We start from the raw sequence: 14,843 nt of genomic DNA, 5'->3' as shown, positions 1-14,843 counted from the left end.
ACACTTAACATGTGTACATGCCATAATAATAACATTTGGACAAACCTTTTACAAAAAGATGTGTAGTGCAAGAAGCACTGCCAGCATCGTTCGTGGCAAGGCAGGTGTAATCTCCAGTCTGGAGTGGTCCCACTTCGAACAATTCCAGCTCCGCAGCTGAATCTGCCAAGGTGATGTTGCACGTTTTCCCTGGCACGAGTTCTCTACTCCCCTTAAACCAGTTCACTTTGAATGACGGAGTTCCCCTAATCAGACTCCTGAACGTTACACTCATTCCAGGTAAAACCTCCAGCGGGTCTGGCGTCTTTGCAAAAGAGGGTGGTTCTAGAATTACACACAACATTAAAAAAGTTAACGCAAATGTGCCAGGTAGCTAACATCTGTATAAAATAGGCTGTCAAGAAAGCAAGATAAACACGCACTGGAAAGATTTCCAATGGATGCCTTGTCTATCCTTTACTGACCTTGTACTGTCAAAAAGGCACTGCATTCGTCAGAACCGGCTACATTCTCGGCAGCACAGGTGTAGGGACCTGTATCAGATGGGTCCAGAGCATTCACCTTCAAAGCACAGACATTATCTGAAAAACCGGTTTCGTATTTGTCCCCTGGGAAAATTTCATTTCCTCCATAAAACCAAGTGACTGAAATAGGAAGGGAGCCGGCAACTTTGCACTCCAAAACAACCGAGGAGCCCTGCACGCCAAAGGTTTCTTTCAATTTTCTTACAAATGAAGGAGGGATGACGTGGTCTGTGTAGGAAAAGGCAACAAAGAGCCAACTTTTAAGAGGAGAAACGGCAGAAGAGAAGGGCAAATGAGAAACAAAAAGGATCCCAAGCTAACCTGAAATGTCGACGGAGGAAGTGCAGCTGCTTTTCCCCACTTCATTGTGCACTTCAAAAGTGTACAACCCCCTGTCATTCATGTCCGCAGAGAGAACTTTAAGTGCTGCTACCTTGTTGGAGAAGCTGATTTGGTGTTTGCGGCTGTTGGTGAGTTCTCTTCCGTCCTTAAACCACTTGGTAATTAGCTCTGGAGTGCCACCCACCGTGCACTCCAGGGTAAAAGCATTGCCAGAGGTAACTGTCATGGGCTCGGGCTTCTCTAAAATCACAGCCGGCTCTGGAATGAGGGAGACAATTCAGAAAACTTGAGTTTCGAGAAAGACTTAAGAAGCAAATGAGTCAGCTGCTGCAATTGCAAAGGCAGCCAAGATTCAATTCTTTAGAAGGGGGTGGGTGCCTGTACCAACCTAGAACTTGTAAATGCCCTGCGCATTCTCGCATTCCAGCATCATTTTTAATCTGGCAGATGTACTTCCCGCTGTTGGTAGCTTCGGCACTTGCAATCTGAAGAGTTGCGATATTATCCGAAAAGGAAATCTTGAGGTTTTCGCTTTCCCGTATTATTTCACCTTTGTCCTTAAGCCAAACGACAGAAATGGGTTGGGAGCCTTCTACTACGGCCCGCAGTGCTGTGGGTTCCCCGGCATAGGTGGAGGTTTCGCTCAGCTTCTTAACAAACCGAGGAGGTTCTGGCAGGGAAGAGAATTCCTTACGGTAAGAGGAACGTGGCAAGGAAGCCACAAAAGATACGCAAAGAAAAAGATGCTCGCAGACTTTGCACTGCGGCCACACTCATTACTAACCTTTGAACTTCACAGCGCAAGAGCAAGTGTCGCTTCCGACCTCGTTTGTGGCTTTGCACTGATATTCCCCAAGGTCTGCCGCTTCGAGGTTGAGAATGTGGACGCTGGCACTGAAGTTCTTGGTTGTCACTTTGAACTTCTTGCTGCTTCTGACTTGCTTTCTGTCCTTGAACCAGACGACTTCAAATGGCGGTGTGCCTGCTATTTCACACTGAAGGGTGACATCAGAACCCTTGAGTGTGTCTACGGGGCTGGGTTTCCTGCTAAAAATGGGAGGTTCTATAAAAGAAAGGAGATGAGGACATGTAACTGGACTCCTGGGAGGGGTTTCTTGCTAACAGGGGCAAGACATCCAGAAACAGAAGGCAGAAGGTATGCCTGTAAATCCCCATTTAGGTGCCTAAGAAGATTCTCTCTCTAGTTCTCCAAAAGCGCTGGGTGCATAGCAGGTCAACTTTAGGTCATTTCTATTTCTAAAGCTGCAAAGTCTTGCTTGGAGACTTTGGCACCCCCGCCAAATTCCTGTTGAATGTGGCACTGAATTTTCCAAATAAATGCAGTTAATAAGCATGGGTGTGTACCTACGCATAACGTTTTCCACTCCCACACCTGCTATTTTCAAACGGACACCCTCAAACATATGCTCTTTCTTATGATCCTCCTTCTTATCCTCATAAGTACTGTATTTTATTTTATTTTTAAATAGAATAAATCCTGTAACTCTTTCCCTGCTGTCCCCTGTAATTGCAATTCACATCTTATGTCTTATCTAACTATAGTGTGTTGCTAGGAAGAAACAGACGATCACCTGGCAGATTGTGTAGCTGGCACACGCAAGAGAAAGCTGGTCCTCCTACTCTTGTAACCTCATATCTCACATTATCACCCACTTCTTTGATCCGTTCACCTGTTGCCTCTTCTTGTCAACTTCCTAGCTATTAATTAGACGCTCGAGAAGTATATCCTAACTGAGGCATAGGTTATCTTTAAACCTTTCACTGCCCGTAAACTGCATTTTCAGGGAATAGAGGGCCTTCTCGGTGGCTGCTCCCAGATGTTTTTGGAACTCCCTCCCTAGAGAAGCTGGGCTGGCTTCCTGCTTCTTGTCTTTCAGCCCGCAGGTGAAGATTTGGGGAACTGACTGCTTTTAGTGAAAGGGCTGGTGCTGTGTTGTTTTTATGGTAATTATTGGTAAGGGTTTAACAGATGTTTAGATATGTATATAGCTTTAAATCTGTCAATGTTTAATTGTTTTTTTAAATGATTGTTTTTCTGTGTTGTTAGTGGTTCTTATGTTTATCTGTAAGCCACTTTAAGTCCAGTCAGGGAATAATAATAATAATAATAATAATAATATATTATTATTATTATTATTATTAATACCCCACCCATCTGGCCGGGTTTCCCCAGCCACTCTGGGCGGCTTCCAACAGAATATTAAAATACAGAAATCCATCAATTAAAAGCTTCCCTAAACAGGGCTGCCTTGAGATGCTTTCTAAAGGTCTGGTAATTGTTATTCTCTTTGACCTCTGGTGGGAGGGCATTCCACAGGGCGGGTGCCACTACCGAGAAGGCCCTCTGCCTGGTTCCCTGTAATAATGAGTGCTTTTGTTCTAAAAAAATTTAAATGCTTAGGGGTACTCTCATTTTCCTACTCATATTGAAATACTGCCTCCCAATGAGGCCAAACTTAGATTCACAAAAGGTTCAGGGGTATGCGTACCCCTGCATCCCCTCAGAAAAAAACACTGATAATAATAATAATAATAATAATAATAGATTTTACTCTTTCCCGTCCTGTGCTACTTCACAGTTCTGTAATTTCTGACAGAGGCCAGTGATAGGTAAATGCTGGAGGGGCCACTGATCTGCTAAGACTGCTGCTCCCGCTCTTAAAATTTTCAAGATTGCTTTGCTATATCTATTTGCATAGTGTGCCTGACCTCCTCATCAGCACTGACACCATTTTCACTACAGTCAAGGAATCTTTGGATTTCAAACATCTCTGTCAGTACTTTTGTCTATGCATTCCCAGCATTATAATATAACCATCCAACCATTTAAGGGTAAAGGAAGGGAATGCCTGCAGCTCACTGGTAGAGCACCTGCTTTGAACCCTAAGAAGACCCTAAATTCAACTCCCTGGCATTTGCAGGTAGGGCTGGGAGAGAGTCTGAAATCCTGGAGAGCCACTGTCAGCCAGTGAAGATAACACTGAGGTAGATGGACCAACAGTCTGACTCCGTATGGGGGAAAAAACCAACTACCTTCCAGTGCTCCTAAGGGTTGGGTAGAGTGGAGGAAGTCAGAGGAGACATTGGCTTCTAACCTTTCACTGTGACTGTTGTACTGCAGCTTGCGGTGCCGGCAGAATTAAGTGCTTCACAAATGTAATCTCCACTGTCTTCATGGGTTGCATCAACAATTATTAGCACCGCTGTGGCGTCACTGAATGCCATACGGTGCTTGTCGCTAGCATGGATTTCGTGGTCATTCTTGTACCACACAACTCTGATTTCTGGGGAACCACTGATCTTGCATTCCAGTTGACATGAATCACCCTGTTTCAGCATTCTTGATGGTTCTGGTTTCTTCACAAATTTAGGAGGTTCTGAGAAGCCGGAAGGAAAGTAACATTCAATATGGAGAGGAATAAGAACTATTAAGAACATGCGATTAAGTGTATTAGAAATCTCCATGAAAAAAAACAACAACTGCAAAAATTCTGACATTTCTGCTGAAATAAGCCATTGCCCTGATTCACTGAACAGCAAACACAGCAAAACACAGCCTTTGTTTCCCCATGCCTTCCTTAATCAATCCACTACAAAGAAGGGAGACTGGCACCCAGACTCAACATGGGAGAACTCTTCTGCTGAACCTGTGCTCCCCAAAACAGATGAATATTTTGAGAATCAATACTTATGAGATAAGCCTATCCCAGGTACAATAATCTGGAGGAGGGGAAGAAGGAGCCTATCTGTGCCCAAGCGTTCCATTTCCTTCCATCTCACCTGTTTGTTGACTGGCACTCAAAGCCCTCTCAAACTTTCAGCCTGGGGGGGGGGATGCTAAGATGACATCCCAGTGCAGAGGCAAATTGCTATTTCCCTCACTCACCTTGCAACTTGTCTACATCTACTGGAGAGGTGTGCAAAACTCTTGGTAAATCCCCGCTGAAGGATCAAGCTCTCTATGTATGTTTTCCCATTCAACTATTTTTTAGAATGTAAATTATACATAAACTGTAAATGAATCAAATCCACCTCGACCTTTGCAACAGCAAAAATCAAAGAATGCTATAAAAGCTACATTTAACGTGGGCATCTGTAAATCACAACCAGCACATATAATTTGTCATAAGAATTCATCACGTTTCTATGAGCGCAAACATTATTCTTTTGCTCTACTGGGGTTTCAAGACACAGTAAAGAGAAGGAAATAGTTTGGATCTTCAATACTTACAGATAGTTTCCTATGAATTTTTGTTAATTTGAAAGAGGTATGTCTGTCTTTTTTTTATTACTTCTAACAGTTAGAAACAAAGAATTCTGTGGAAAAGAAATCCCAAGAAAATCCCTTTTCTGCATAAAAGATCAGCCAACTTAAATTCAAATACCTTTCACATTAAGCTGGGCCGAGCAAAAGTCTTTCCCAACATCATTGCTAGCTTGGCAAGTATACTGTCCGCTGTCTCCTTTGCCTACTCTCAGAATTCTCAAATGGGCTGTATTTGCTACAAAGGTAATAGCATAATTTCCTCCTGTACGGATCTCGCGGCCATCTTTAGCCCACGTTACATGTATAGGTTGGGCTCCAGTAACATGACACTCAAAGTCAGCACTTTCTCCGACAGGAAGATCTTTCGACTCGGGTGTGATATCAAAGGAGGGAGCTTGTTTGCGTTCTGGGGAATAAAATGAAGAGGAACGATTGGATTTCTTTCGGAAGCGGTAAAGCTAAATACTGCAAAATCTTTTTAGAGGTTAGGAAGAGTGGTTGAACGTAACAGATGAAAACAAGAGAGTCGGTATGAAACTAACCTGAGACTGTGAGCCTAGCACTAGAAGTAGCAGTTCCTACGGGATTGGTAGCTGTGCAAGAATATTGCCCAGTGTGACTCATCTCAGTTTGCAACAGCTGAAGAGTTGCCACGTTATCTATGTAAGAGGCTTGCACATTAAAGTCATCTCTTAAAGGCACACCATCCTTATACCATGTAACACTAATAGGCTCTGAGCCATTTAGACGGCAAACTAATTTGATTGGGAAGCCAACGGTTTGCTCTGTGTCCTTTAATTTCCTTGCAAAAGAAGGTGGACGTTTTCGCTCTGCAAGAAAATAAGCATGCAATAAACATACGGCTTATGCAGGCATCTGGACAGGTGAAAATATTTTTTAAAGAGTGAAAGCTCTGTAAGTATGAGTTTTTAACCAATCCCAAATAAAAGAATCACCTTGAACTGCTAAGACAGCCTTTGAAGAGGCCGTTCCGACACTGTTTTCTGCTTTGCAAATATATTCCCCACTGTCACTGGCATCCACTTTGTTAAAAATAAGCGTAGCCACATTATCTTTGAAGTACATCTTATACTCAGGAGTAGATCTTAATTTTGTATCTCCTTTGAACCAAGATATTGTAATTTCTGGGGTCCCAGTAACTTGGCATTGCAAAGTGGTATAGTCTCCAACTGACACCTCAAGAGGTCCCAAGTGTGTGACGAAAGAAGGAGGTTCTGAGGACACAAAGAGTCAGCATTAAGATAATGGCACCGGAATGCTGGAAGGAAGAAACAATGAGGTTTTTTAATTTAAAGAATCTTATTAAAAAGGCGCTTAAGACAGACCTAAAGTGGATACCAGTGCTTCACAGATATCTTCTCCAGCCTCGTTTTCAACCATACATGTGTATTCTCCCTGGTCATCCTTTGTACTGTTAAGAATTTCCAGAATGCATGACCTCTCTGTTGTGGTGATGCTGCACTTTTCAGACTGGCCTAAAGTTACGCCGTTCTTCTTCCACGTCACTGAAATTGGAAGGCTGCCAGTGTACTTGCTCTCTAGAATTATGGATTTGCCTGGCTCCACACAATGGTCGCTGAGCTTCTTCACAAAAACGGCTGGTTCTAGTGAGCAATAAGAAGTCAAGTATTGCCATCAATGCTGTGCAAACGCCTAAACATTCCAAAGTGAAAAATTGCAACCCGTACCAACCTTTTACAGAAAGATGTGCCGTACAAGACACTTTGCCAGCCTCATTAGTCACAACACAAGTATACTCTCCGCTCTGTTGTGGCTCTACATCAAACAGCTCCAGGTCTGTGACCGAATCTTCCAAGTAGATGTTACATTTATCACTTGGTACGAGTTCGTTGACGCCTCTAAACCACCTCACCTTAAATGGGGGTGTCCCTCTAATAACAGCAGATAATGTAACACTTTTGCCTGGTAAAATATCCACAGATTCAGGTACCTTCTCAAAAGAGGGTGGTTCTAAAGAAGCATTGAAAGTAACAAGAGATCAGTCGATAATTAAGGAATCATGAGGTTAAAACAAAAATTTCCTCAAATCACAGCACCAAGAGAATGTAATTTTGCTCACTAGAAAGACTGTGGAAGATTTCTGCAAAGAGTTAGCCACTTATTGAATACTGACCTTGTACGATCAAAGCAGCCTTGGTTTCATCAGAGCCTGCTACATTAGCAGCTTTGCATGCATAAGTTCCTGTATCAGATGAGTTCAGTGAACCAATCTGCAAACTGCAAACATTGTCTGAAAATGAGATTTGATGTTTTTCCCCACTAGTGATTTTATGTCCATTATGGAACCAAGCAACTGTAATGGGAAGGGATCCAGCCACTTTGCACTCAAGAATCACTGAAGAAGCCAGTACACCATGAGTTTCTTTAAGTTTTCTTGTGAAAGAAGGTGGAATAATCCGATCTGTGTAAGAGGAAGTAAACAAAAGAAAATAAGGACCCTGCAAGGGAGAACCATTTCCTGGTGGGAATACGATGAAGAGAAGCAACAGAACTGACCCAGAACATCAACGGAAGCTGTGCAGCTGCTTTTGCCAACATTGTTCTGCACCTCGAAAGTGTATAAGCCACTGTCTTCCATTTCTGAATCAATAATTTTAAGTGTGGACACTTTGTTGTAGAAGGTAATTTTGTATTTGTTGCTAGTTGTTAATTCTTTCCCATCCTTAAACCAGCCTATTGAAAGTTCTGGTGTTCCACCCACTTTGCACTCTAGGGTACAAATATCTCCGACGGTGACTTTCATTGGTTCTGCCTTCTCGATGATGACAGCTGGCTCTGGAAAGAGATTCAAGCAATATCTACCTGTGAATATCATTGTCTCCTTAGTCACATGGCTTAAATACTGCAATTACAGAAATCACTTCTCTAAAGCCACTGTTTTCTGCTTAGGAAAGCAGCCACTACAAAGCTATTAATGGTTCTCCTTTTCTAGAATTGAGATACACAGTAAACACCACTGCCACCTATCTTTCTCCCTGAGAAGAGGAGCTGGCTGCCCAACCAATAGGAGCAGAGCAGTATGAAGCCCCCAATGGGTTACCTGAACATTTTGCTTCAGAACCCGTTCTCCAATACGCTGTAATGCACCATGTACACTGATGGCATGCCCCCCCCCCCAGCCTCAAGGCTCTGAATGTTATTTAGCCTTCCCAACTTTTAAAAGTAACTCTCTCTATTTTTAAAAGAAAATAAAAAGCCAAGTTTGTGTCATTACCAACCTAGAACTGTTAAAGTAGCTATGCACTCCCGGGTTCCAGCATCGTTACTGATTTGACAGATATACTTCCCAGCACTTGCTGGTTCTGCTTTGGCAAGCTGCAAAGTGGCAACATTTTCCACGTATGTGATTGTCCTGTTAGCACTTTCTCGGATGACCTCTTCTTTGTCCTTGAGCCACGTCACCGAAATCGGCTGAGAGCCTTCCAAGGTGGCCTGCAACTCTACTGGTTCACCCACCACAACAGTAAGGTTGTTGGTTTTGGTCACGAATTTTGGTGGTTCTGAAGAGGAAAGAGCCAATGGGCATCAAGAGTTCCCACAAGAATTGTGCATTTTTTACAAAGACAACGATGATTGGGCACCATATTTCCTCAAATAGTACCTACCTTTCAGTTTTACCATACAAACGCAAGTGTCGCTTCCGACATCGTTCTGAGCTTTGCACTGGTATTCACCAATGTCAGAGACTTCGATATTCAGAATGTGAACACTTGCATGGTAGTTTTTGGATGTGACTTTGTACTTCTTACTGCTACGGATTTGCCTCTTATCCTTATACCACGTAATATCAAAAGGTGGCGTCCCAGAAATCTCACATTCAAGGCTAACCTCAGTACCCTTGAGTGTATCTACTGGAGATGGCTTCCTGCTAAAGATGGGCGGTTCTAGGATGAAAGAAAGAACCAGGCGTCATTTTAAGAAAGTTAGCTCAATATATATGTTGCTAGTTTAATGTGAGAATTGCCAGATATGTATCTGTTCCAGTGCCAAGGCATGCATGCAGCAGAAGAAGCACCTTTTCTTTTCACAGCTGGCTTTTAAGGGTAGCCAACGGACTAGAGTGGAAGCATGCATGTCCCAGTCTGCCAGCAAAGCTCCACCCACTAAGATGCCCATGATTGGGCAGTTTAGTGTATTTGGCGGGCAATCCCGCCCTGCAATGCGGCTGGCCGGATGATCTTCAATGTGCACACGAGTCCCAGCACTTGGGAATGGCTGGCAGCCGGCCCGCAAGAGGTTGCAACTGTTGCCCATCCGGAATAGTAACTGGCCATTTCAGCACTAAAAGCAATGACCACCCTAGAATGCTGAGCCAAAAGGGTAGGTGGGTGCAGGAATGCATTTAACAACCATTTTCTCCTCCTTTCACATGGAATGTGGTCCAGCTGACTGATTACTTATCCTTTCTGTAACAGGCAGGGAGCTGTGATGGACACTGCCTCCGCTTGCAGATTCAGTTGATGCCAACCCCGACGTCTACTCAAGCATTTGATTAGTTGACTGGAGGAGATGTTTTGTCACCCTCTCAGTGTTGTCATGCAAATTTGATTGACTGATGGTTGCAGCTTGATTTAAGTACCCCACTCATCGACGCTAATGAAGAGCGGGTTATAATTGCCACCAAGCTTATGCAGGTAATTCAGAAAACATCTTTCTGTAATAGCTAATTGATGATCTCTGGTTTGTTTGTTTTTTAAAAATTTACTGTACATTTGTTGTAGACTTTGGTTTTTGTTTTTTTTTAAAAAAAAAGGTAAAAGGTGCCCCTGACCATTAGGTCCGGTCGTGGACGACTGGGGTTGCGCGCTCATCTCGCTCTATAGGCCGAGGGAGCTGGTGCTTGTCCACAGAGAGCTTCTGGGTCATGACTAAGCAGCTTCTGGCGAACCAGAGCAGCGCACAGAAATGCCGTTTACCTTCCCGCTAGAGTGGTACCTATTTATCTACTTGCACTTTGACGTGCTTTCTAACTGCTAGGTGGGCAGGAGCTGGGGCAGGGCAACAGGAGCTCCCCCCATCGCGGGGATTCGAACTGCCAACCTTGTGATCGGCAAGCCCTAGGCTCTGTGGTTTAGACCACAGCACCACCCGCGTTTTATTTTTGTTTAATAGAGGCATACAAATATTGTAATAATTAAATAACCTAAATAAATAATAGTAAATACACCACATCCCTTTGAGCATTCTTGAGTGAAAGAGTGAAAGCCGCAGGTTAGAGAATACTTGTTTAAAATTAATCTGGAGGCTAATTAGATGAGAAATGGGACACTGTCCACAATGGGCAGTTATAGCAATCTAACAGTTAGCTTATCCATACAAGAATCAGAATGAGCTAATCTCAATCTTTTTAGGGATAGTTAGTCAACGAGAGGGAAGTCCGCCAAGGCATGTTTGCTAACCTTTGACTAGGAGTTTAGTGCTGCAGCTTGCCCTGCCAGCAGGGTTCTGTGCTTCACATATGTAATCTCCACTATCGTCTGCACCAAGATGCCTCATTTCAATGACTGCCACAGAATCTGTGAATGACATCTGGAATTTTTCACTAGCATGGACTTCAGTGTCACCTCTGTACCATACCACTTTGATCTCCGGAGAGCCACTGATTTTACATTCAAGTCGTGTGGAGTCGCCCTGTTTAAGGACTTTAGACGGGTCTAGCTTCTTAATGAACTTTGGAGGTTCTGAGAAACAGAAGAAAAATGGAAAGCAAGGTAAGTAGGAAGAAAAAAGAGGGGTTGTGCTGAAAGGTATGTAGAATAAGAGGGGAGAGAAATCTAAAAGGGTGCTTAACTTCTAGTTTTAGCAAGGCAGGAAGAAACCCAGAAACATTTACACAAAAGACGGCAGAAGACAATTAAGAGCAACACAGAACACATTAGCACACCTGTTATGCTCAGTGTGGTTGTACAAGAATCGCTGCCAACATCGTTGGAAACTTGGCAAGTATAGTTTCCGCTTTTTGATACATCCACAGAATAAAGATTTAAGAAACCAGTCGACCCTTCAATCCCAAATAAACAGTTAGGTCCAGACACAAGTTCTAAATCTTCTTTAAACCACTTTATTTTAAAAGGTGGTGTTCCCTTTAAAGATGCCTTAAATTCCACTGTTGAATCAGGTATAGCTGATTGGGTTTCTGGTTTTACCAAGAAGCTTGGTGGCTCTAAAGGTTTTAAGAAACAAAAGAAAACTAATTAGGTTCCGGCGCAAGAAATATGCCCTGGCAAGCCACAGCAAACCAATAAAGAGAAATAAAACATGTGTCAAAGTTAATAAGAAAAGAAAGGTTCTATATAGATAGCATTAAACAGGATCTACATCCAAAGATATTAAGATAATGATCTGAAGTTGTAAAAAAATCCTATTTTAATACAGTGTATAGAAAGAAGATAGAAATCCAAACCTTTCACAGTTAAGACGGCGCTACATGAGTCGCTTCCTGCAACATTTGTTACGCTGCAAGTATAATTTCCAGAATCTGTCAACTCTAGGTAATTAACCTCGAGCGATACAGTGTTCTCATGGCACAGATGCCTGTATTTTGCACTTTCGGGTATCTCTTTTCCATCTTTAAACCATTTTGCAGTAATTGGGAGTGAGCCAGAGACTCTGGACTCCATATGAATAGATGATCCCAGAATTTTATCCATTCTTGGCAATTTTTTGGTAAACGAAGGAGGGATTGCTTGATCTGCCCAGAAGGGAGGGAAGAAGGCAAGTAGCATCAGATTCCTTGCTTTAGTTTTTCTTCTTCATGAAAAACACACAGGCAATTAAAATGTTGATGGGAAAAAGAACATGCTCCATTTTGACCAAACAAAATACAAACCTAGTACAGACAAAGTAGCCTCACAGGTACTGCTTCCAAACTCATTTTCGACCTTAAAGGTGTATGTGCCGCTGTCTTCCTTCATAATGGATTCAATCCTGAACCTAGCCACATTATTGTCAAAGCTCATGGTGTAATATCTACTGGGCATGAGTTGTTTGCCATCTTTGGACCATTTTACTTGAAGCTCTGGCGTTCCAGCCACAGTGCATTCTAGAGTCACCGGGTCTTTCTCCGTAACTTTAATTGATTTAGCTTTTTCTAAGATCTGAGCAGGTTCTGGAGTAAGAATAGAAACACAAATATATTGACGTCTTCCGATGAGTAACCGGCAGAAGACTGGTGCTTACTGAGGAATCAAAATAGGAATCAAAACTCACAAACCTTGCACTAAAAGTAAAGCAAAACACTTCTCAACTCCTGACTCATTCTTTGCCTGACAGGTGTATCTCCCGCTGTGACCGAGGTCAACATGCCTGATCTTCAGTCTCGCCACATTGTTTTCAAACGTAATGTGGAAGCTGTCATCGTTTTCGATGATTCTTTCGTCTTTTATCCAAGACACTGTTAAAGGCTGAGAACCAGCCACAGTGCATTGGAATACCGCAGAGCTCTTCAAAACAGCGTGGATGTTTTCTAACTTCTTGATGAAGGATGGGGGTTCTGTGTTTATTTAAAATATAAAAAAAGCCGGAATGAAACCTGGGTGAGGCTTAAAATTTGCTAAAGGTGGTGAGAGAACAAACTGAATGTTTCTTAGGCTTTTTCCCTACTATGATTACTTAACTGACCTTTCAAACTGACTTTTGTGCTACAGGAACAGCTGCCCCCTTCATTTGAAATAATGCACTGGTATTCGCCGGCATCCTGAACATCACAGTTCATGATATGAAGGGCAAAAACAGATTGCTGGTCAGTCATGGTGTACTTCTTGCTACTTCGGATCTCGTTGTTGTTCTTCAGCCACGTCACTTCAAACGGAGGTGTCCCTGTGACTTCACACTCTAACACAGCATCGTAGGTTCTTACTACTTCCACAGGTTTTAGCTCCCTTACAAATGTTGGAGGTTCTAAAGTAGTAGAAGAAAACAAAGCAACCTCAGAAATAAAGGGGGAAACCCAACCGCATGGTTGAGGGAACTAGAAAATGAATTCTTAGCAACTAACCTTTCACTTTCAGTTCAATGCTGCAAGTCTCACTACCTGCGTCATTGCGGGCCTCGCAGATGTAGGTCCCGCTATCCTCCACTTTAGCATTGGAAACTTTAAAAGTCGCCATGTTGTCTACAAACGAGACTCCATATTTAGCATGGTCCAGCACTTCGTTCCCATCAAGGTACCAAAGGACACGGATTTCCGGTGTACCCTCTACCTGGCATTCAAAAGTGGTAGACTGTCCTTTCCTCAAAGCTACTACAGGGCTAGGCTTCTGAAGAAACCTAGGGGGCTCTAAAATAAAATTAAAAATAATTATTTAGAAAATAGTAATTGGTTTTAAAAAAACACAAACCAACCAAAAAAACCTAAGGTAGATTGCAATCCTATGCACATACTTAGTGTAATCCCCATCTAACACAGTGGGACTTACACTCAAGTAGACATGCATAGGATTGAGCTGCGCAAATTGCAACTGATAACCCAGGATGTAAAAATGCAGACCTTTCACAAAAAGAGTTGCCTTGCAGGTTGTTGTCCCGACGTCATTGCTTAATTGGCAGATATAGTTCCCTGAATCAGATGTCTTGGCTGAAAAGAGTTCCAGCACGCTTGAAGTGTCATCTTTGTAAACTGAGCGAGAAGCTCCTGAAAGGAGTTCTTTGCTATCTTTGAACCACTTTATTTGTATGGGAGGCGTGCCGCTCACGAGAGCTTTGAGCTGGACTCTGGCAGCTGGTACCACATCTTGTGACTGTGGCTTTTCAACAAAGCATGGGGGTTCTACAAAGAGTGGGGAGAAAGACGAGGAAAAGAGGGAGGTCATTCATTTTGGAACTATAAACAAAAACCAGAATCAAAGCGACATGGCAAATATGTCTGCCACCTAGGAGGAAAAAGTACAAGATGTCCAAACCTTTGACGGTTAAATGTGCACTGCATTGGTTGCTTCCAGCTTTATTTGTTGCCTCGCAGGTATAAGATCCACTGTCTGCGCCTTCAAGCTGGTTGATCTCCAAGAATGCCATGTTATCATGGAAAGAATACTTGTGCTTTTCACTAGCAGTTATCTCTTGGCCATCCTTGTACCACTGGATACTTATTGGATGTGAACCAGACACTATACACTCAAGGTGAACAAAAGAGCCTTTAATGCTATCCATTTTCTTTAGCTTTTTGGTGAATTTAGGCGGTATGATCAGATCTACCCAAGACAAACCAAAAAGATATACATTAGATTAGGCTGCCACTTTGCTTGCCTTTGGCATAAAAAGAAATTAAGAATTGCAGTTGTGGCCAGCACCCACCCACCTCCAAGAGAAGAGGGATACACAGTACAAACCTAAGACATTAATGCTAGCTTTACAGCTGCTGCTTCCGACATCATTTGAAACCTCAAATGTGTATTCGCCGCTATCTTTCTTTTCTGTAGAAACAATCTTTAGCATAGAGACTGTATCGGTAACACTGATTTTATATTTGTGTCCCAAAGTCAACTCCTTTCCATCTCTGAACCACTTGGCAGTAATATCTTTTGTTCCTGAAAATCTACACTGCAATGTGGCTGGGTCGCCCTCCGTGACATCAATTGAAACAGCTTTATCAGTGATGGTGGCTGCCTCTGTGATAAATACAGGAGCAAATATGAGTCTTGGTGACTTGA

General features: G+C 42.7%; 1 protein-coding gene across 50 annotated transcripts in view; it reads right to left on the bottom strand.

Annotated features, from left to right (window-relative positions):
* Nucleotides 1-14,843, bottom strand: part of TTN (titin) — a 307,843-nt gene that overhangs the window by 199,278 nt on the left and 93,722 nt on the right. For all 50 annotated transcript variants that reach the window (XM_035133990.2, XM_035134229.2, XM_035134116.2 and 47 more), the window contains 25 exons: nt 14,523-14,801; nt 14,097-14,384; nt 13,685-13,963; nt 13,193-13,474; nt 12,817-13,095; nt 12,410-12,688; nt 12,026-12,304; nt 11,600-11,887; nt 11,081-11,359; nt 10,596-10,877; nt 8,802-9,080; nt 8,415-8,696; nt 7,693-7,971; nt 7,310-7,597; nt 6,868-7,146; nt 6,501-6,779; nt 6,111-6,389; nt 5,697-5,984; nt 5,273-5,560; nt 3,983-4,264; nt 1,651-1,929; nt 1,255-1,536; nt 846-1,124; nt 465-752; nt 46-324 (listed from right to left, as the gene is read on the bottom strand). In XM_035133990.2, coding sequence (XP_034989881.2) covers nt 46-324; nt 465-752; nt 846-1,124; nt 1,255-1,536; nt 1,651-1,929; nt 3,983-4,264; nt 5,273-5,560; nt 5,697-5,984; nt 6,111-6,389; nt 6,501-6,779; nt 6,868-7,146; nt 7,310-7,597; nt 7,693-7,971; nt 8,415-8,696; nt 8,802-9,080; nt 10,596-10,877; nt 11,081-11,359; nt 11,600-11,887; nt 12,026-12,304; nt 12,410-12,688; nt 12,817-13,095; nt 13,193-13,474; nt 13,685-13,963; nt 14,097-14,384; nt 14,523-14,801 — 7,044 coding nt within the window. The remainder of the gene's footprint in view (nt 1-45; nt 325-464; nt 753-845; nt 1,125-1,254; nt 1,537-1,650; nt 1,930-3,982; nt 4,265-5,272; nt 5,561-5,696; nt 5,985-6,110; nt 6,390-6,500; nt 6,780-6,867; nt 7,147-7,309; nt 7,598-7,692; nt 7,972-8,414; nt 8,697-8,801; nt 9,081-10,595; nt 10,878-11,080; nt 11,360-11,599; nt 11,888-12,025; nt 12,305-12,409; nt 12,689-12,816; nt 13,096-13,192; nt 13,475-13,684; nt 13,964-14,096; nt 14,385-14,522; nt 14,802-14,843) is intronic.

This window comes from Zootoca vivipara, chromosome 1 (assembly GCF_963506605.1).
Source record: "Zootoca vivipara chromosome 1, rZooViv1.1, whole genome shotgun sequence".
NCBI classification, from domain to species: Eukaryota; Metazoa; Chordata; class Lepidosauria; order Squamata; family Lacertidae; genus Zootoca; species Zootoca vivipara.
The sequence above is the reverse complement of the archived record's forward strand: the minus strand, read 5'-3'. Positions and strand labels throughout refer to the sequence as shown.